Source organism: Cajanus cajan, chromosome 7 (assembly GCF_000230855.2).
Source record: "Cajanus cajan strain Asha chromosome 7, NIPB_CcT2T_4, whole genome shotgun sequence".
Classification (NCBI taxonomy): domain Eukaryota; kingdom Viridiplantae; phylum Streptophyta; class Magnoliopsida; order Fabales; family Fabaceae; genus Cajanus; species Cajanus cajan.
Genome location: NC_138523.1, coordinates 36,277,055 through 36,301,228, shown reverse-complemented (window position 1 = coordinate 36,301,228; position 24,174 = coordinate 36,277,055). Strand labels below are relative to the sequence as shown.

At 31.1% G+C, this 24,174-nt stretch overlaps 1 protein-coding gene across 2 annotated transcripts; it reads left to right on the top strand.

The window, feature by feature from the left end:
- The first annotated feature begins 2,965 nt into the window (after positions 1–2,965).
- Positions 2,966–9,636, top strand: LPPGAMMA (Phosphatidic acid phosphatase (PAP2) family protein). Of its 2 annotated transcripts, none has more exons than XM_020366854.3 (2): positions 2,966–3,810; positions 9,288–9,636. In XM_020366854.3, exon 1 carries the CDS (start codon positions 3,125–3,127, stop codon positions 3,797–3,799), a length of 675 nt encoding a protein of 224 aa, XP_020222443.1. In that variant the 5' UTR covers positions 2,966–3,124; the 3' UTR covers positions 3,800–3,810; positions 9,288–9,636. The 2 variants fall into 2 exon arrangements, with proteins under 2 accessions (XP_020222443.1, XP_020222442.1); XM_020366853.3 differs by having other exon boundaries at positions 2,966–3,814.
- The last annotated feature ends 14,538 nt before the right edge of the window (positions 9,637–24,174 follow it).

Genomic DNA, 24,174 nt, shown 5'->3' with positions numbered 1-24,174 from the left:
ATAAATTTATTTTTAGTCCCTCAAATTTAAAATTATTGTTTTTAGTCCCTGTAATTTTCAAAAATCTTATTTTAATCTCTTAGGTCACCAATAACATATTTAAAAGTGACTAATTAAAACAGTTATAAAATATTAATCAAATTTAATGTGATATTTTCATTAATAGAAATACCAATAGGTAGATTATATGTAATAATGTTTGATAAATTTCTTAACAAAATTTGAATATAAAGATTAAAATAAGATTTTTTGAAATTATATGGACTAAAAATAACAATTTTAAATTTGAAAGACTAAAAATAAATTTACTCTAAATTCGAGAGACTAAAGATATATTTAAAAATATATATATATATATATATATATATCCGAGTCATTGATTGGCACACATGCGCAACAACGCCTCCATAATCCATTCCACTCCACACCCTTTCTCCGTTTTGAGTTTTGACCAGAATCAATCCTCTAGAACTTCGAATTAAAAATAAATGCGTGTCCCTTCTCTCATAATACGAAGAGACACCCCTTAATGGCTTTACGATACCCACAAATAACAAACCTAACGATCACTAAAACATTTTTTCCTTGTAATGCAATGTCGGAATAACCCCGAATTGATTTCATCAGGAAGACGTAATGTAGATCTATCAAGGAAAGACCCCGCACCAATAAGAATGTGTCTCGTCGTTACTTCACTATATGGTTGCTTAAGCCCTTTCGCTTTATATGCTCAGGGTTGGAAGACAAGTGTACCATCTCGGGTCCATTCCGAGATGAGTTCGCACATAGGATAGTCGAGACCCCTAGTACGCATCGGAAAAATGTCGCGCTGTGTGATTGCTTAAGCCCTCTCGCCTTATAGGCTCAAGGATGGAAGACAAGTGTACAGCCGAGACCCCTAGCACGCATCGAAAAAATCCCGCACTGTATGATTACTTAAGCCCTCTCGCCTTATAGGCTCAGGGCTGGAAGGCAAGTGTACCATCTCGGGTCCATTCTGAGATGAGTTCGCCTAGAAGATATCCGAGACCCCTAGCATGCATCGAAAAAAAGTCGATGTACTTTTAAGGAGAAAGAGGGCCCACCGAGAGTTGTAGGGAGAGACCTTTAATAGGGGTAGTCGTATCAGGAATAAAATATCATCATTAATGAGGATATATCTCCATGCATAAAACCATCACGGAAAATCCCAATGTTCACGGGGTCCACGAGACCCATTAACAAGTAAGTATAAATCCTCAAATCCTAGAGCTAACACGGACAGATTACACTCTTGAATGCTTTGGCTCGGATCATCTTTGATGAAAAACCTTAGACGATCTCTTGGCTGGAATAATATATAAACCTGATTCACACTAATTGAGAAAAATAGTTTACATCATTCAATTTTACTAATTTAATCTAAAAATAATTTATTTTTCTAAATTTTCTTTCTTTAAAATTTTATATAAAAATAAAAGACATTATAAATTCAATTTCAATTAAATAAAAAGGTATTTTTAGAAATAATAGCCATTAAAGTAAATTAATTGATATTTGCTTGTATTTGAAACTAACAAATGTATACTTTATATATATATATATATATATATATATATATATATATATATATATATTTATTGGAACTAGAGGAATATCTACATTAAATTTATTAGTTTTATAATATTATTTATAATTTATCCTTATTATAAATATAAAAGAAGTAATGTAATTTAAAGGTAGAAATATTTTAGCAATAGTATGATTAAATAAAATAAAAATAGTTAAAGTTTGTTTGTATTTAAGAAATTTTTTTTTACTTATAATAGGAAACAAAGAAAGTATTATATTTTTGTTTTGAAAAAATTCTAATTAACAATTAAAAAAGTCAAAAAAAATTAGATGAAAAAAATAACAATTTGACAAGAAGAAAGTCGTGAGTTTCAATACAATAAAGTAGGCATCAAAAGTAACTCACAACAAAATAAAAAAATTAAAATTAAAACATAGTAACCGGTGAGACTCGTAATCCCGTCCCGTGTTAATTTTTCTAAAAGATTATTTTTTGAAATTTTTTTATACAAAGTGTTCGAGTAACTCTTATTCATAAATGATGTTAAAAAGAAGAAAGAAAAAACTTGTATTAATAAACAAAAATTAAGTACAAATAAGTTAGGCTAAACATACTTAAAAAAAACCATAATTAAGCCTTTAAACAACCTAAAGTACCCTTAACCCTCATCAAACGTGGCCTATTTGGCTATTTTCTTTTTGACGTAATTTTTTTGTCCTACTAAAAACAGCATTAATATTAAAATAAAAAGTATTAAATTCTTTTGAAGACTCAAAGTATTTGAGGTCCCTCCTAAGGAAATTAGTCGCTCTATTGGTTGTGGATACTGTTGGATCGAGCGCTTACCACTAGGCCAAAAACTATAGTTGATAGTCAGGGCGCAACTCTTTTTACTTAAGAGCCTAGCAGCCCAAGCGCCATAATTCGACAGTGACTTGACCCACCTAGCCTCCGCCACGGGACAATTGATGCAACCCGCAACAGATACTTCATAGACGAAAAAAAAAGGTTTAAATATATTTTTTATCATTTAAATTGAAGATAAATTTGTTTTTAGTTCCTCAAGTTTAAAATTATTATTTTTAGTCCCTATAATTTTCAAAAATCTTATTTTAATCTCTTAAGTCACCAATAACATATTTAAAAGTGACTAATTAAAACAGTTATAAAATATTAATCAAATTTAATGTGATATTTTCATTAATAGAAATATCAATAGGTAGATTATATGTAATAATGTTTGATAAATTTTTTAGCAAAATTTGAATATAAAGATTAAAATAATTTTTTTTGAAATTATATGGACTAAAAATAACAATTTTAAATTTGAAAGATCAAAAATAAATTTCGAGAGACTAAAGATATATTTAAAAAATATATATATATATGTATATATATATATATATCCGAGTCATCGATTGGCACACATGCGCAACAACGCCTCCATAATCCATTTCCTCCACACATAACGGGAAAGCCCTTTCTCCGTTTTGAGTTTTGACCAGAATCAATCCTCTAGAACTCCGATCTGAGGCAGAGGCAGATCTTCCACTGACTCAGTGACTCAGCGCGATGACGCCGCCGCTGAAGGCCGTGACGCTGACGCACGTGCGGTACCAAAGAGGCGACCGCGTGGGGCACTTCCTGGCGTGGGTGTCCCTGGTCCCCGTGTTCATCTCCCTGGGCGGCTTCGTCTCGCACTTCATCTTCCGCCGCGAGCTCCAGGGCATCTTCTTCGCGGTGGGCCTCATCGTCTCTCAGTTCATCAACGAAGTCATCAAGACCTCCGTCCAGCAGGCCCGCCCCGCCACCTGCGCTCTCCTCGAGATGTGCGACTCCCACGGCTGGCCCTCCAGCCACTGCCAGTACATGTTCTTCTTCGCCACCTACCTCACCCTCCTCTCCTCCAGAAACGGCCTCAGCTTCTGGCACCTGCGTGATAACCCCCTCCTCCACCTCCTCACCTGGTCCCTCGCGCTCCTCACCATGTACTCCCGCGTCTACTTGGGCTACCATACCATCGCGCAGGTCTTCGCTGGCACCGCGCTTGGGGTTTTCCTCGGCGCGGTTTGGTTTTGGGTTGTTAACGTCGTTTTGTACCCTTACTTTCCGCTTATCGAGGAGAGCGCCTTCGGGAGGAGGTTCTATGTCAAGGACACTTCTCATATACCTAATGTGTTGAAGTTCGAGTACGACATGGCCAGGGCTCAGAGACGGAATGAGCCCTCTGATTCTAAGTCCGATTGATTCCTAATTTGGTAGGTATGTTTGGACCTCCTTTTCGCAGATCTCCATTTGGCTCAGGAATTTTAGGGGAAACTTGTGTTTGATTATGTGATTTGATTCCATCTTGCCTCTGCCGGTGTAAATGTGTAATGGAATCAAACTCACATGCCTTCTTTCACAAGTCTCAAGTTGGTATTAGTGGCGTTTTTATTGCGTGATGTAAGTATTTAGAGAATTTAGTTTATATGCATTGTCTGTCTGTTATACTGTCAACCAATAAATTATCATTGATACGACTTTTAAATAATGATTGTAAAACTCAACAAATTTACCTTAGAAATTTGTGATCGGATGGTAGAGTAATTTGCATATATTACTTATATACTAATACTATATAGTGTTTGAATAAACTTTTTCGGAAACACTTATTAAGAGAAGAAAATAGAAAGGGAAAAATAAATCAGCTAAAATTAGTTAATGTACAAGGTTAAAGAAGTTTTTGGACAAACTAATAATACAAGAGTTTCCATAAATTAACTTATTTGTAAGTTAATTTTAATTTATCAAGAATTTATTTCATTTTTCTTTCATATTTTCTTCTCCTACAAGTGCTTCTAGAAAGTTTATCTAAACAAACCTTTGCTCATACATATAGGTGTGTGTGCCTTGGATGGCTAGCCAAAGAGGGACATGAAGATCCTTAGAAGATCTTCATGTCTCTCTTTGGATAGCAATCATAGGAATGTATCATATATTAAAGAAATGTTCGTTCTTATCATTCTGCATTATTTGTGTGTCATGGGATTTATTGATCTTGTGATTGATGTGTAGTGCATACATTTTAATTGGGGTTACTTTTAGTTGTATTGTATGGCAGAGGAAGTGGTTGCCATTATGATTGTTCTGTTCTCTCTAGGTGCTCTTTTTTGCTGTGAATTGATATGTCTCTAGTTGGGTCAAGTATAATTTGATCTGTATACCGAGTAACTCATAGATTAGCATACCAAACCTGTCAAAACTTGTGAACTGAAGCTCAAGGTTATTTGATTATAACCATTCTTCCTGTTTAGTATTGTGACACTGAGACCTGCTTTACTTTGTGTTGTGCTCCTTGTTGAAACTCACTCCATTTATGATATTTTCTGAGGAATCTGAGCATGTATCGTATGTATCCTTATGATATAAAGTTTGCTAGATACTTGTTATGGCATTCTTAAGTAGGTTGAATAAATTTCATGGCACGAGATAGGAAATCCAAGTGGTGGTTCTCAATAATCTTTTATTAGATACTTGACTCTAGTATCAGCAATTAGTTGGTTGGAAGTTAGGATGGACTTAATAAAAACTGTATTAACAGCTAGAAAACATGGATATGATGTGATACAAGTGAAACATACCTGATATGGGTACACGAGGATACAGCAAATTTTTAAAATTATTGGACACAACATGATTATAGCACAACATATACAATTAACATGAAAAATAATCTTAATTTAGGAGGAAATTATCTTTTAAAATTATCAAGGATAATTTAGTCCAACTAGAGTTAAGAGTTTCTCTCCTCCAAATCTCCTAATATTTTGGGGATGCCAAAATTAAGTGAGGAGGGATTTTAGGCCCCTCTAATCTCTTCCAAAATCTTCAGTCAAACTAGAAAAGTTTATACAAATCCCTCCCTTCTCCTTCTCTTCATTTCCTTCCAACCAAACACTACAAAAATGTCAGTGAGGTGCATTGCATGGTAACTATTTTGAAGTTTCCAAGCTTCCTTGATTTAGCTGTTAGTTAGCTAGAATAGTGGACAGTGTATAATATTAATATATAAATAATAGGAGGGAAATAGTCGAGGATAGCTTTAGACTTGGTGTAGGGATGGATTGGGAGGAAGAACCAGTACTTGGATTTCCTAGGACCGAGATAATAAGATATATACATTTGGCATTTCTGGGCTAAATTCCTAAGGATTCTGTGATCACATTTGATTAAGATTCAAGGCAATGAATGATATCCAATCAAGGTCATTTTTTACTATTTGTTTTTATACTTTTCGTGGTGCAATTCCATGTTCTATTATGACAAGTCATGATCCATACATATTGTCCTCTTTTCTAACACTAAGCCTTCACTATTCAAATTTCAAAGTCAGTGGTCTGTCATCTTATCTATGATATGTTGCTGATCAGAGTGAAGTTCTGATCGGAGAGGAGGCACACAGCTTGATGGTGGCATGTAATTGTTTTTTAGCTTAGGCTAGTGTTACACCAGAGGGGAGGTATATTTAGGTTGATTATAATATTAATAGTTATTCTTTATTCAATGTTAAATTGTTCCTTCTAAACCGTTTTCTTAGTATTCATGTGAAAATATGGTTTCTTAATATTCAACAACAACAAAGCCTTATCCCACTAGGTGAAGTTCTTTACATGGACCATATGATCCCATGCAACCCAGTTAAAGATCAAAGTTTCAGAAATGTTATTTACCATGAGAAGACCCCTTTTGACACCTTCCTCCGATGTCCTTTTTGGTTTCTTTCTCCTCCCCTTCACAGGACTAAACCATGCAATATACTCTTCTTACTAGTGCCTCCTATGTCCTTCTTTGTATGAGCCCCAAACACCTTAATTGTTTTTCTGTCATCTTTTCTCAATTGAGGCTGCATCAATCTGTCCTTGAATATAATCCTTTCTATCCTGTCTTTTCTTGTGTGGCCACACATCCATCCAGTGTTATTAGGCTCAACTCAGACCAGCCAGTTTGACTGGTTGACCTGAGAACTGCTCCCATAACCAGTTTGAGCTGCCAATTGGATCAAATATGTATGTGAAGCGGTGGAAACCGGTTTGACTCAGGAAGTTTTAATGTAAACTGGTGGCCCGTGACCTGGCTGGGTCAGTCATGCACCTACTGCTCTCCACCTACACGCTGCCCTGCTGCTATGCACCTACTCACTGCCATATGCACCTACTCACTGCCATATGCACCTACTCACTGCCATATGCACATTTTCACATCAACTACTCTTGCACCTAAGCCTACAACATTGCGCATATTGGTGTTGGAGCCAAGCCAGGTGCACTTGCATGTTGTGGTTGGAGTTCCAAAACTTGGTTAACCAAACAAAATTTGCAGTTGATAGGTGTAGAACCCAGTTCTTTTTAATCTTTGAAGGTCAATTAACCACTAGATCAGCTACTCTTCATGGCATATGTGCGATGAAATTTATTTTTATACTATATACTAATATAAAATTATATTTTTAATAATATATCAATTCATGCAGTTTAACTAGTGACTTACTGATCCAATATCTTGACTGAGTTAGTCACGGTCTGGTTTTGATAACACTACATCTATCATAACATTCTCATTTCTGCCACTCCTCCTTTTTCTCTTGTTGACTTGTCCCTTTATGGCCCAACATTCACTACACTACTATGTTGTATAGTTGGTTGTACAGTAATACAAAAAAATATTCCTTTGAGTTTGGTAGGTGTTTTGAAATCATAAATAACTCTCCAATTCTCAATGCCTTTCTCCATTTTTGTCATTATGCTTGTATCCTATGTGTGACGTCCTCATTAATTTCCCCATCATTTTGTATTATTGATCCCAAAAAAGAATCAATCACTCTAAAGAACAAATCAGGTCTTGGATATATCAGTATTCTGCAGTACACAAATATCAATATTCACCCAATCCCAAATCACTTGAACACAACAAATCTTATACTGTAATATATTTCCAAATTCCAAAATTCTCCCAATATTTCAGCATTTCTTGGAATATATTTCAAGAAGAGTGAAGACAAATAATGATATTGCCTTATTGTCTTATGCGAGAGAGGTGAAACAGAGGAGTAACACTGGTTGTTGACCTCCTTGCTGCTCTGCTGCTGGGCATTTGGAAGAGACGAATCAGAACAGTGAGTTTGGAAGAATGTGAGAGAAAATATAGGTGGGAGATAGGGAACAGAGCTGTCACCTGAATGGAGTTGGATTCAGTGGGGAAAATTGAACCGGACAGAAACTGAGAGAGAAGAGAAAGAAGGAGAAGGAGAAGATCACAAAAGAGTACCAGCTGTAAAGTTTTGTCTAAACATGCTTCAAAAGCCCATAAACAATGCTCATTTTCCCCGAGTTTTTTGGCCTAGGTGAACTTGCCCACACAGTCATGAGTTTGAGCAATTCAGCCCGAGTTTGCATGAGTTGTTTACCCGAGCTAACCACGAAATGATTCTGCTTATGTGCTAAACCAATTGATGGCTGCACACTTGTAAATTCTATGACTTCACTTGTGAGTTTAACAACCATGCCAACAACATTACTATTGTCCATCCTTTTTTACTCATGCTTAATATTTAATTCATACAAATATGAAGTTCCTTATCTCCTCCCTGCTTAGGCTTAATTTCTTTTTTATTATAATATTTTAGCTTAAATCTTCTTCCTTTCTGTTCTATTGTCATATGGGCAACTAAAGGCTTACTTTTTCGAGACAATATAAGACGGAAGGAGCAATGTTTATCCATATTTTAGCTCTCACCCTGCCCCTCCAAAAGAAAATGTTAATATTGTCCCAAAAAGTATATTTACATTTCTTAATTCTTCCATTTTCTCAATTTTTCTTTTTGAAAAACTGGAAGTATTGGGTACATATGTTGAATTGTGCTATCTGCAATGACCATATTGTTTCTAAAGTAAAATTAATATTAGTAACATGTATTCAAGATCCTCTTTTGTCAATTTAGGGTGCTGGGTGGGGGAAAAGGGACTATCACGATGTTTGTATTCAGGATGTTATTAAGTATTTATTTGCGTGTTTCATGATTGTTTGGTATATGTGATGCAATGCCTATTCAAATGTTGGCACGGGGGTTCAATTGGGATGGTTGTGAATGATGGCATGCTGCTGGGGCTTGTTATTATATAGTGATTATTGGTCTCATATTTAAGTGAACTGTAAATGGAATTTTAAAGAGTAACTAATAACATAGGAATCAAATTTCAAGAAGAAACAGCATAGAAAATTTATATCTTAACAAATTGTTCGGAAAACCCTAAGAATTCCGTTAATAGAGACTTCCTTGCTCCTCACAGGCTTGCAACCCTCCTCAGGAGCAAGACAGCATAGATAATACATCAATTTTATATATATGCCAATGCTAACCCCACCCAGTGTCATCCGTTTTACTTGCTGGTCTATATATCTGTTATAAGAATCCATCCTAACAGCAACGATAGTTATATATATCTGCATCTGAGTCCTAACTTGCCTGGACATTGTTCTTTGGGATTTGTTGTTTCCTCAACTAACATTGACATTAATGTATTCATTTGAAGGCATTGTGAGTCATGTGCATTATGTATTTCTAATTTTAATATTCTCCATAATTGAATTTTTTAGTTTATGCAAACGGTGGTAATATTCAAATAACAAATTTAAGGTTTACATATGCTTTGGTATGTTTTGTTTTAACTGACCTTGTTCCTTTTCCATTTTCCAGGCAGATTGCTGCGAATTTTTCTTCTAGGATTTGTATTCTCAAACATTTATGGCAGTATTGTTATTGCTTTCTTCTCTGGAGCTTTCCTCTATAGAAGCCCACCGACTCAGGTATAAATGGTATCTATAAAGAGAGCAGCAGTGCACACTGATACTATAGGTCTTTGATGCGTATAAAATAGAGATGATGTAACAATAGATGATTACGTGATGCTATTGCTATAGATAAACAAATGAATATTTTATCTTGTTTTCTTACATTGGTTTTAGACTAAAAATACATTGACACATACACCTAAAGGATTGTTCAAATTATTGATAAGCTTATAAATATTTGATTTGCCCCTAAAGTATTGTGCATGCTCTATATTGCTTTACATGTTTGTTTTGGCTTAAAATTGAGTGTTCGATTTGCTTATCCTTATAGCCGATTATGCTTTGCTTGTTTTGTGTGTCATGATATTTCCTTTGAATCTTTTATCATGTAATATATATTGAGGGTATAGAGGTATACTATAGGACCTTACTTGAGGTAAGGAAAAGGAATCTTGAAGTCAATGTATGGAGTGTGTAATTACATCTTTTGAGGGTATAGAGGTACTATAGGACTTTACTTGAGACAATGAAAAGGAATCTTAAAGACAGCATGTGGAACTAGAGCATCGTTTGTAATTACTAAAAATGTACTTCTGAGCCCAAACCCAAAACAACGAGACGAAGCTACAACATGGCTAGCAATATCCAGCTATTATTTCGTCTTTTCATTTCATTTAAAGAGAAGATTCGTTTTCCCCCTTCCTATTTTCCTATTAAATGAGGTCCGAAGGTTTTGTTGTGAATCAATTATCTTTTAAACAAAGAAAAAAAAAGCCGTTTCGTGAAGACACATGAATATTTTTTATTATACAACTTTAAATATGTTTTTATTCTTTATAAATATGATTTTGTTAATTTTAGTCTTGATATATATTTTTAAAATAATCTCTATCGATACTTAGTAAGGACTATGGGCATGCTTGTTTAATTTTTTTTAAAAAAGTTTTTCATTTAATAAAATAAGCAGTTTTACTTTAATGTGTTTATCTAAATTGTTTTGTGCTTATTTCTTAAATAATTACTTTTTTTGACAATGTAAAAAAATTACCTTTTTAAAAATCACATTTTTTTAGAATATTTAGTTTTAATTTTAAATGAATTGGCCTTATGTCTATCGATATCATATTAGCGACCATTTTGAAAAGATATAATGTGAGATGTCTAAATATATGTCACATTATCAATAGGTAAAGATAAAAATTACTTTAAAATAAAATAAAATTTACAAGAATTATAATAATGAACTTTTATTGAAGGGCTACACATTAACAATAGGTAAAGATAGAAATTACGTTAAAATAAAATAAATTATAAGAATTATAATAATGAACTTTTATTGAAGGGCTAAAAATAAATTTAGTAATATTCATAAGAATTAAAAACATATTTTACCTTGCATATTTAAATGTCCTTTACCATAGAAGTCTTTTAGATTATTTTGAAGTGTAGACAAGTACAGGCTTGTTAACTTATACTAAAATTCAAGTTTAATTAAAAAATATGGATGTCACAACATCGAATTATGGACTACTTGGTTTGATAGGTTATGATAACATGTTATGAACTATCTTAAAAATTTAAATGGTTAAGTGAAAACAAATATATATATTGTTTTGTTCAAGATCTGGCCCAAAACGAAGAAAATCTGAGACAAGGCAGATTGGGGCTTTAGGATGCCCATGATATCACGCAAGCAAAAGAGTAGTGAAACTGAAATATATAAGTTCTCCAAGGAATGACAAGCGAGGGGGAGATCAAGAATGAAGATTATCATATTAATATCATTTCTTCTTGATAATATTTATTCTCTTGTCTGTGTCATGACAAGAGAATATTTTTTTCCTTTTGTAAATTCCATTTTATCTTGTTATGTAACAATGTCTGCAATTTATCAGCCACCAAACTTTTAATGTAGGAACCTAATAATGGATTAGACATCAAGAATTGGATATTTAGATAATTGTTGATGATTTCATCTATTTGAGTGGGTGCAATAAATTTCAGCTAGGATAAGTTTTACCTCTTACATAAAAATGTTGTGTTTAGGACAAGTAAAATATATGTTTATGAAATAAAAATGTTTTATTTTCCAAACATTTAAGTTTTTTTTAGACTTAAATTATGTTTTTTTAACTTAAATATTTTTTGTCTTTGTAAAATTAGTAATTTTTTATTTTAGTCTCTTTAAAATGTTTTATTTATTTTTTTATTATTATAAAATTAGAACTATTATTTTTAGTCCTTATTTTTTATGTGATCATTTTTAACTATTTTTTGTTTATTAATAAGTTAAGTGATCATCTTATGTGTTACTTACAACTGTTAGCAATATCATGTCAGTATTTGATACTTCTAAAAATGTGTATAGATCCTTAAAATAAATATTATTTATTTATTTTAAAATGACTCCTTAGAGAAAAAATATAATGACTTTTAGATTTTAGAAAAGTAAAAATAATATATATATATATATATATATATATATATATATATATATATTCTTTTTTTTTTTTTTTTACAAGGATCAAAACTAAAATATATTCACTCCATAAGAACAAAAAATCGTAACATTGTAGATTTCAAGGTACTTTGATTTAATTATATGATTGATTAAATGATTAATTATTAATTATTGTTTTAAAACTCTAGAGTCAAGGGACTTTGAGAATTAGGTTGTCTCTAAAGTAATTTAGTCAATGTTAAGTTGGTTCTGCTTAAGGGAAGGTATATAAGGTTTTTCTTAAGATATATAAACCCTATAAGTTTATGTTTTAAGAAACCTTAGAGAGAAACTAGTGAGAAGCTCTCTAGAATTTGAGTGAATCTTCTATTGAAAAACACAAATTTCCGACGAAAAATTTTCGATGGATCAAAATCCATCGGAAAATGTTATTTCCTTCCAACGAATTTATATTTGTCGAAATTTTTTTACGGAATTTCTGTCAGAAATTTCTAACAGAATTATTTCGTCAGAGATTTTCGACAAAATTATTTCGTCAAAAATTTCTGACAGAATTTCTATCAGAAACTTCCGTCAAAAATTCCGTCAAAAATTTCGTCGAAAATCATGACCTATTTATATTAATTAATATTAAATCATATTCGTGGATGCTCATGCTGATTAATTAGAACCACTGATAACGGAACATTATTCCCTAACTGCTCATTTGTAGCCACAAAAACATGCATCAAATTTAGAGAGCCTTGTACCATAACAACTCTTCATACATTATTAATTACAATAATATTAGTTATATAACATCTTTTTAGAAATGTGTTGCCAAGATAATCGATAACATATTTATTTTTAGATAAAACTTAAATGTAATATTAAATGCTAGAGGGAACTAGCCAAGTTAACTAGAGTATCATACAAAGAGGGAGAGTGACAGTTAAGTATTCTTAATTAAGATTTATATTAAAGTTTATATTAATATTTTATTATTGGATTTATTGTATTACCCTTTATCAAATTTTTCTAGTATTAAATGCATTTATTTAGAGTTTTATACATTTTACACTCAAAATGTGAGGAAGTGTATTAAAAATTTTATATTGAATAATGATATAACTAAAATAAGTATATATAAATAATAAAAATTCGTACATTACAAATCACTTATATATATATATATATATATATATATATATATATGATTAAATTAAACTTAGATTCATATAGTTAAGAGAAAATTAAAGATTGTGTAAGGCTTAAAAAAATGTTTAAAAGGATCGATTAATTTTTTAAAGCTAAAATTAATAAAATTTATTTGAAATCATCAACGTTACAAGAAAATTAATAAAATCTATTTGCTGAATTATATTTGAAATCATCAACGTTGATGGTAGCTGGCTTTAACAATTTTATCTATATATGGATAAAAAAATGTTGAAAAATATTGATATTAGTAATATTATTATTAATCGCTTTGCTTCTAGAACGCTATAAAGAAATTTCACTCTGTGATAATTTTTATATATATTTTATTTTATAAGGAATAATAAGTGACATATTTAAGAGCAAATTAAAATATTTTATTGATGATAGATGATAATATAAAAGTATTTTGAATGAAAAATATAATTATATTTTTTTATATGTTTTAAAATGCTATTTTTCCAATATAACAAAATATGTTTTCTAAGATATATATATATATATATATATATATATATATATATATATATATATATATATATATATTTGTACATAAATAGTCATCGTTTTTTGTTTCACTTCGGACCCATCAAATAAAAGGACCAACCCTAGTAATATATATTTTAAGAGTTTTTAATGTTGTTCTTGAATAAAAATTAAGACTTAATCACTTACTTCATCTCTTAATTTATTTATTTGTTTGGATTTGGTATTTTTTTATTATTAATAATCATTGATTTTTAAAATTAATATAATATAATCTTTTCCATCCAATTAAGTTAGCGTCGTTAACTCTATAATTTCTGGTGATTTTAATTTACACTTGATGTCCATTTTTAACCTCCACTATTAATTTTTTTGGATTTTAAACCATGTAAGTTTTAATTAGAGATTCAACGAATCATATTAATATTAAAGATTTTAACAAATTATATTATTATTAAACATCCGATGAATAAGGATATATTTTAAGAAATAATTTATTTAAGATATTATATAATAAGTTTTTATGTAATAAGATCTTAATTATAATTAACATTAAACATTCAATGAATTCGAATAATGATATGTTTTAAGAAATAACTTCTTTAAGATCTTATATAATAAATTTTTATATGATAAGATCTTATAATATTATAAGTGTTTAAAATTTAATAAATCTTTGTATTTGTATAATTATTTAAATACTTATAAGATGTTATTTCATTTTAAAAATAAAGAAAAATTATTATAATTAAATATTGATTGAAAGTAAAATAAAAATATAAAAAGTAACTAAATAACTTTCAAAAAAATAATTAGAAAATGAACACGTACATTAAAAAATAATACATATAAGCATCACACATAAGTACTTAAAAAATGCTAAAAAAATAAGAAAAAGTGTAATTAGAAATGAAGGTAAAATTTAGAGAAATAAGAAAGTTTATACGCGACAAAATTTTAAGTTCCTTTTTTACTTGCTGATAAAAACTTTCAAAAAAATAATTAGAAAATGGTCATCAACTTTGTTGGACATTGCCATAATAGTCTCTCACATATGAAAAATGACAAATTAATAGTCAATGTTTATTTCCATTACTCATTTCAATCATTATCGTCACTTAAAAGTTAAGATCATCCGTTAACTTGTGAATCGACACGCTATGTGTCATGTTGACAACCACATGCACCACGTGTCAGCCTACATGGATGAACAATATATAACACATCACTAGACTCTAAAATGACAATGAAATATATGATAAAATGACATGAAAAGATTATTTAAATAAATACTTTAATCCTTATCAAATAAAATGAATTTTTTAATTGTTAGATATAGTGTATATATATATAAGAGGGATCTGTTTATTTGATGCTGAAGTCTACTTAAATTTACTTGGTTCAATAACTCATGTTTTATATTAAATTTCAATGATCCAATTGTTGAATTCAAAGTTCTTAATGCATTGATCAAGTATGTAAATTTTTGGAAAATTTAAAAATCATTTGATATTTCATTTTATTAATTTAAAATGACGAATAATCATAAAATTATTTTATATATTGATTTGAAATAATGAAACGAAATATCAAATGATTTTTTAAATTTTTTAAAAATTTGCAAATTTAATATATGCATTAAAAACTTTAAATTCAACTGTTGGATCGTTAAAATTTGATGTAAAACATGAGTTATTAAACGGACTAAGTTTAGGTAGACTTACTCCTAGAGTAGACAGATTCTTCTTTATATATATATATATATATATATATATATATATATATATATATATATATAAATAATTCCTCTTTTTGGTGTACACATTATTTTGACTACTTTAATCCTTTATAAAAATTACATAAAACATATAATAATAATTAATAAAGGAGTGAAAAAATTTTCATGAAAGTTTTATCTTTGAAATTGCTAATTTGTTCACTACCTCCACAAATATGTCTGTATTTAAAAGAAGACTTATTTGAAGCATGAAGTATCTTCTTTTTTTGCTAGTATATATATAAAAGAGTTTAGAGATTTAATGAATTGAGTAAAATTTATATTAAAGATAATATATAATTAAGATTTGTAAGTTATTGATTAAATGAACATGGTGATTTAGTGATTAAAATTATTTAAACTACTTAAAATTTTTAAGTTGAGTCTTTACAAATTTTCAAGATTATTTAGAGATTAAAATGAAGATATTGTATATGTTAGAAACTAAAATAAAATAAAAGTGTTTATTTAGGCTAGTAAAAAAAAGGAGACACTTGATACCTCTTAATTTTTAAAAGATAAATAAAAAATAAATTAAAATAATAGTTGTGAGTAATTACTTTAAAAAAATATATCAACGATTATTATTATTTTTAAAAAATTGAAGAATATAATAGATATAGATAACCCTTTCAATTCTATCATTTCGATCCATGATAACGTGTCATGTATTGTTGATCCACGAATCATGTGATAAGTTAACTAAGGTTGTTAACTTTAGTATTTTTTTTAGGTAAAGCGGTGCTAAGGATGAATAACTAGTAACGAAAATAAAAGTTAAATGTTAATGTCCAAAACTAAAATGATATTTTGCTCCAAAGTATAAATATGAATTAATTAATGATTAATGATGAATAATATTATATGTTCACGTGCATTCACATCCCCATACACGTTTTGGTGAGTGGAGAGTGGTGGAGCTGCTTGCTACATTTGCAATTGCAATTTAACGGACCCCGACACAGCGCCAAAACACAAAAATTTTACCCCTCTTTTCTCTCTTCCTAGGTTCAAATGGCTCGCCCTAGGTTTCCACCTTCCTAACTTTCTCTCTTCCTTCTCCACTCTTTCCTAATTCTAATTCCTCCATTCTCACTCCCTTCGCCATGTCCAACAGGTAATTTTTCAAACCCCTCTTTTCTTCTTTTTCAATTTCCATTTCTGTTTCACCGATTTTTGCTTTGATCTCGTCTCGTGATTCTTCGATTTCTCCTATTAGGTTTTTTTTTCTTCTCCGTTTATTTATTTATTCTGTTAAATGCAGGATTTCAAACCCTAGAGGAGCTATATATTAAGACATGGTTGCACAGGTGAATTAATTTTAAAAACTCTCACCTGTAGTTTTGATTTATTTTATTTTATTTTTTTGGCAAGATTCATAGAAATATGTTGGAGAATTGACTGGTAATTTGCCTTTGAATTTTCTTTTTCTTTCTTTTTTTTGGTAATGCCTTGAATTGTCAAAAACATTGGCATGCATTCCAAATGCAACCAAAAAAATGTGAGACTATGGGAGCTTGTAACCATGGGTAAAGTTGAAAAGGATCATGATTGAGGTTGCAAAATTGAAATATGTTGATAATATGGCGATTGAATTTACTGTTACTTTGCCTATGTAAAATTAGACAATCATTGTTGCTCTAGAGACTATTTTTCCATGATATTTTGGTGAGTAATCTACCATTCAGTGAATAAATTTCCATCGTGTGTGGCTGCATAATTTGTTGAAAGACATTATCATTAATATTCACACATAGAGGAGTTCCCTTGACTCCACTGTTCTTTGTCCAAGAAGACTGATTTTACATGATAGAACTATGAGGGACCTCTGTTATTCATGCTATTTCCTGCTTTTCATAATGTTTTGATCTCCAACTTGCATTTGCCACTTGTCACAGGGAAAAAAGACAAAAATGTATGCCTCCATTTGTCCTCTTTATCATCATTTTATTCTTATCCTTTCTCTTTGAAATTCAAATCACTCAAACTAGCAAATAATCTCCATCATAAACTTCTAAATTTTACTTCCTTTTACCCTTGGCAATTTTAATCATGAAGGAGTTGAATCTAAATTCCTAAACATATTGTCATAATACTGAGTATGAAGAACGAACACTCCTCTTGCTTGAGATGTTTGACACGTTTACAACATCAAAACTTCCCTAACACTTCTATGACTTGTGTCAGACACTCCTCATTAAGTGTTTACTTAAATTATTTTTTATCAACTTAGACACTTGAGCCAACACTTTAATATGGATCGAACACTTTTTCTTTTTGGTAAAAGACCGAACAATTTAAGAACACAAGTATTATAAAAAATGGTATTTATATTTTTCTTAAAAAAATCTGAAAATTCAGCTTAAATAGAAATGTTGGCAACAACACTCTTTAAATACTCTTTTAAACACACTCCTTCTAATTAGTCAAAATTTATTGAAAAATACAAAATTTGGTAGAACTCACACCCCATTTAACGACTTTTTTTTCTTTTCGTTTCTGATTTTGTAGTTTTCAATAAGAATGAGTGTGTTAAGAAGAGTGTGTTGTTAATTGTATAATATTAAAAAAAAAATAACATCCCTCATTATGTTTTTGTGATGGTCATTATGGTTGGAAGGTTAACTAAAATATACATAACGTGATTATCATTTTAGATTTTATATATGGAAATGTCTTTAGCAGCTAAAATGAAGTTTTAAACATATTGTTGTATTCATCGTTCTGTTTATGCTTTTACTTAACAAAACAAAAACCCGTTCATGTATGTATGTGGAATGATTTAGCTACGCAGTCATTTATATATTCAAAATGTTATGTTGTGCAGTGGAAAGAGAGTTATTGTACAGGAAAAGTTAAATTACCACTTAAATTGAGCTATTTTTTAAAAAGTTAAGTTTCTCTTAATTTTTTATTTTCCTTATATATTTATCATTGCAAAAAAAAAAAAAGCAGTTCTATTTAAATTTGAGAAGTTTGCTAAACTAATAAAATAGTTTAGTTCAATTAACTCGAATTATTTTTCAATTTTTACTCTTTCAATTCAATGGTTTAGTTCTCGTGTACTCACATTGAATATATTGTGAAATTAAGTTTTTTAAACAAGTTTTAAAGTGTACGTAATTACTCAATCACGTTAGTCTAAAATTTAAAATTAATATGAATTTAAAATTTTAAGATATATATGAATTAATTAGATAATAATTACCACTTGGTCACAACTTTAATATTATGTTAAGAATCAACTATCCTAAAAGCTTAAGCAATTAGATACAGGGGCTGAGGAATTTTTTTTATATCTCTAAATAGATTCATCACCAATATTTGGTATTCATTTACATTCATGGTTTACAACAAATAATGAATCCATGTGCCATTAGGTGAGTCAGCCACATAGATAAATTGATGGCACTAGCCTCTAACAGATATATGATGTAATTTACTTTTTTTTATATTTTAAATTTTTGCCCTAGGATTATCCATAATATTTCCAAACACCTAATAAGCATGGGATCATGAATGATCATTAGGTGTTGTGGCTTGAATGTGTTTAGGAGCTAGTTTCTTTAACTGATTTGATTACTATTGTTGTTGTTAAAAAGGTTTGCAGAAAAGGTATCATGTGCATTCATGTTGATAAGTAACATAGGAGGGAGCCAATATTCAACAAAAATATATTGCTGAGAAGGTTTCTGATTTACTCAAGGTATTTGTAGCCTTTTTATATTATACATACATGGCTTTTGATTTATACAATTTAGTCCCTCTATTTATTTTGAAGATTACTTTAGCCTTTTCTTGTGTCTCATTTTTGCAGAACACTAGATTAAATTAGTTTTCCTAATAGTAATTAATGGTACTATAATTAATAGTAAAAACAAACCCTAATTAGATTAAATTTATGTTCTTGGTTTGATAATACTTCTTAATGTATCTTAATTGTATTTTTAGATAAATAACTAATCCATGTTTAAATATACAGAACATGGATTCTTTTACGTTGAATCGTGCTTGGATGTATGATAGGTGTTACCCTGGTAGAACAGGATTGAAACCATCTTTTGTATTAGGCGTTGAAGAGTTTATAAATAAAGCTCGCCAATACAAATATTATAAAGGTGATGGGGGATTAGATGTCCATGTCTCAAATGCAATTGTACAAAGATTTTGAATGATGAAATTGTGAAGGTTCACCTTTACAAACAAGGGTTCAAACTTGATTATTTTGTTTGGACCGATCATGGTGAAGAAATGCCACATGTTAACTTACATGCTAATGATAGTGTTGTAGATTTGCCTCGAGAGGAACAATTTATGTTTATGCAAGAGATGGTGTCTGATGCTCTCAGACAACATGAGTCACTTGACACACCAGAGTTTGACAACATGGAAGAGCCTCCAAATGAAGAAACTCAAAGATTCTATAATCTGTTGACAAAGTCAAATAAGTCATTGTTTGAAGGGGCTAAAGACTCTAAACTATCCATATGCATCAGGCTATTAGCTTGCAAGTCCAATTGGAATGTTCCTAATCAATGTTTAGAGTTTATTATACAGATGCTTTTGGATGTAACACCCATAAAAGGGAGTTTGCCAAAAAGTTATTATGATGCCAAACAATTAGTAGCAAAGCTAGGATTGGAAGCTAAGAGGATTGATTGTTGTGTGGATGGTTGTATGCTTTTTTATGACAATGAATATGGAAAAAATGATGGAGCATTAATTGAATGCAAATTTTGTAATAAGTCAAGGTATCATGACTGTAGCACCGAAATAAGTAATAAAAAACAAGTTCTAGTTAAGGCAATGTTCTATTTGCCTATAATCCCTCGACTACAGAGAATGCTTGCATCAATGCAAATAGCAGGACATATGACATGGCATCATGAAAACAAAAAAAAAGTGTTGGAGTCTTAAGGCATCCATCTGATGGGGAAGCTTGGAAGCATTTCGATCGAGTACATCCAGATTTTGTTATCGATCCACGCAATGTACGACTTGGTTTATGCTCTGATGGATTCAATCCGTATATCCAAGCATCATCTTCACCTTATTCTTGTTGGCCAGTAATTATTACACCATATAATCTTCCTCCTGAAATGTGCATGTCTAAAGCTTATATGTTTTTGAGCTGCCTTATACCTGGTCCATCGAATCCAAAGGCAGGTATTGATGTTTATTTAGAACCTTTGATTGATGACTTGAAAAAGTTATGGACTGGGGTTTTGACATATGATGTGTCAAGAAAGCAAAATTTTATCATGAAGGCAGCTTTGATGTGGACTATTAATGACTTCCCTGCATATGGCATGTTGTCTGGTTGGGGCACTCATGGAAGATTTGCATGTCCACATTGCATGGAGCATAAGAAATCTTTTACATTAAATTACGGGAGGAAAACTTGTTGGTTTGACTCACATCGTAGATTTTTACCCAACAATCATGTATTTAGAAAGAATATAAAAGCCTTTAGAAAAGGGGAACAAGAACGAGATGGGCCGCCACCTTGTTTGACTCCAGGTCAAGTGTGGCATAGAGTGAAGGATTTGCCAAAAGTTACAGAAAGTGGTGTCTTACCAATAGATGGACATGGAGAGTGGCATAATTGGACAAAAATAAGTATTTTTTGGGATCTTCCATACTGGAAAGATAATTTGCTAAGGCACAATCTTGATGTCATGCATATAGAGAAATTTTTTTGACAACATATTCAACACTGTCATGAATGTGAGTGGTAAGACAAAAGACAATGAGAAGGCAAGGAAGGATTTAGCTTTGTATTGTAGACGACCAGACTTGGAGTTGAAGTCGTTGGTTAACGGTAAGATGTTAAAGCCAAAGGCAAACTACTCTTTAACTACAATAGAAGCAAAGCTAGTATGTTCTTGGATAAAAGATCTAAAGATGTCTGATGGTTATTCTTCTAACTTGGCAAGATGTGTTGATGTTGACAAGGGAAGGGTGCATGGGATAAAAAGCCATGATTGTCATGTATTCATGGAGTGCTTACTTCCTATTGCATTTAGTTCCTTACCGAAGCATGTTTTAAATCCACTGATTGAAGTTAGTCATTTCTTCAAAGATTTATACTCTGCAACGTTGAAGGAGGATGACTTATCTAGGATAAAAGACAATATTCCAATAATACTCTGCAAGTTGGAAAGAATATTTCCTCCTAGTTTTTTTTTATTCAATGGAGCATTTGCCTATTCATCTTCCATATGAAGCAAGTCTTGGTGGACCGGTGCAGTATCGATGGACGTACCCATTTGAAAGGTATTACAATTAACAACATATTCTATTTAATTTTTTAATGCTTATCAACCATCACGTAGTTATTTAATTTTGTAGATTCATGGGCATTTTCTAAACGATCAGTGAAAAATAAGGCAAGGGTTGAAGGATCAATCTGTGTGGCTTACTTGCACCGAGAGACAACTCATTTTTGTTCCCATTATTTCAATCACTTCATGTTATCAACAACGAGTAATAGAAACGAAATGGTAAATGAAAGGGAAAATCTTCCACCGATGTTATCAGTCTTTAACCAACCTGGTCGTCATTCTGGTAAGGAGTTGATTAAATGGTTAACCGATGAACAACAAATTCAGCCCATGTTCATGTGTTGATCAATTGCACTAAAGTTAAATCATACCTTGAGTAAGCATTTGACAATGAATGTTTTCATTATTGTACAACTTATCTTGTATTTTGATCTTAAACTCACCCTTCAAGTGATATATTTGGGCAGTTTATTCATGCAAACTCAAGAAAATTCTTTTGTTCATATACATGCTGATTTTCCTAGATGGTTCAAGGAACAAGTATGTATATAACAATTTATTTTAATTCCCCATTATATATACATTAATTAAAATATAACTTTTCATGTGTCTTACATGCACACATGTTCACAACGACCCTTTAAATGGAAGAAACCAACACTTAAGGGATTTGTCAAATAAGCCATTTAGATGTGTTAAAGAATGGCACACATATTTTGTTAATGGGTACAAGTTTCAAACTTATGCATGGTGCAAGGAGAAAAAGACCATTAATAGTGGAGTTTATGTAAAGGGCATTACAGAAGGAGGTGAAGATGATTTCTATGGGGTCATTCAACACATATATGAACTTTAGTACAATACTTTAAGTTATCCTAAGAAAGTGGTTGTATTTTATTGTGATTGGTTTGATCCTTCAAGAAGAGGTACAAGAGTGGATCCAAAATATAATATAGTGGATATTCGGATTGATGCAAGATATAAAGAGTTTGATCCATTTATCATTGCACATAATGTAAGGAAAGTGTATTATGTCCCATATCCAACAACACGAATGGATAAACGTGGTTGGTTTGTTGCAATCAAAACAAAGCCAAGGGGTCGTATAGAATTTGATGATGTGGAAGATGAAGTGGCTTACCAAGTAGATGAAATGACACATACTAATGAAGTTATTGAAGTTGAAGGTATTTTAGGATTACAGGATGTACAAGGTGATCTTGAAGAAGTTGATGAGCCTGAAGAACCCCTACAACATGTTGAAGTACAAGAGGATGAGGAGGAAGAAGAAGAGGAATCAAATGAAGGGGAATTAGAAGAAGACTTTGATGTATATAGCTCTGAAGAGGATTAAGCAATAAGGATAAATGTCTTAAAAAGTTACTAGGACGAGATTCTATACTTTATTTTTATGTATTTTGTGGTACAACTATATTCATTTATCACAATGATTATATTGGTTTTATCCCTCTATTTAGTTCTCTGTTTTTATGATGCATTTGAATCACTTAATCATAATAATATTTATACATGTTAATTTTGATTTTTATGATGCATTTGAATCACTTAATCATAATATTATTTATACATGTTAATTTTGATTTATCCCATTATATTTATACATGTTAATTTTGATTTATTATTCACAATATTATTATTCCTATATAGATATGACAGGAGAATGTTCCTCTCTTGGTAATAAGGGAAAGGAGAAAGGAAAGCCGAAGAAGTCATGTTATGTAATTAAATTATTTTCAGGAACAAATACCCCGGATCATCTACTCGAACCCCATCAAACTTACCATCTCCATCACCATCACCTTCCTCAATTGTTGCACCCACACCATCCCCAGTTATTGAACCCATCCAATCACCATCTCCACTTGTTGCACCCACACATGCACCATCGTCTATTGCTGCAACCACACCATCCCCAGTTGCTCCAACCACTCGATCACCAACTTCATTTGTTGCACCCACATAAGCACCTTCGCTAGTTGTTGAACCCACACGATCACCATCTCCATTTATTGCAGTCACACCATCCCCAACTGCTACAAGGGTTCCATCATCTTCTAGATCTATAAATGGAGATGATTTAGATTTGGGAGCAGAAGACCCCCTACCCAATGATCGCCCAGTAATTGAACCTATTGGGACAGGGTAATAATAAATTAGAATTTATTTTTCATCATTCACTGTCTTTTTAATTTTGCTAACCTTTTTTTGTATTTAGGTTTGAACCATCCCTTATTGCTACACATGCTATCACACAGACCATTAAGCAACATTTTCTTCATCCACGACCTACATGGGGAGCGATGGAAGATAGTGATAAGGATGCCTTCTTCCAATGTTTTAAGGTATAAATTGCTTGTTTAATTCTTGTTTGTGAACATTCATATGAATTGCTTGTTTGTGAACAATGATATGTTCATCTAAATTGTATCAATTTTTGAGTGATATATTGTTCATCTCATTTCTTTACTTCGAACTTTGATGCTTAATTTACATGTTCACAAACACTTGAACTTACTTGTTATTGTAGTTTCGATATAAACATTTTCTTTTAACACGAGTTGTAAAA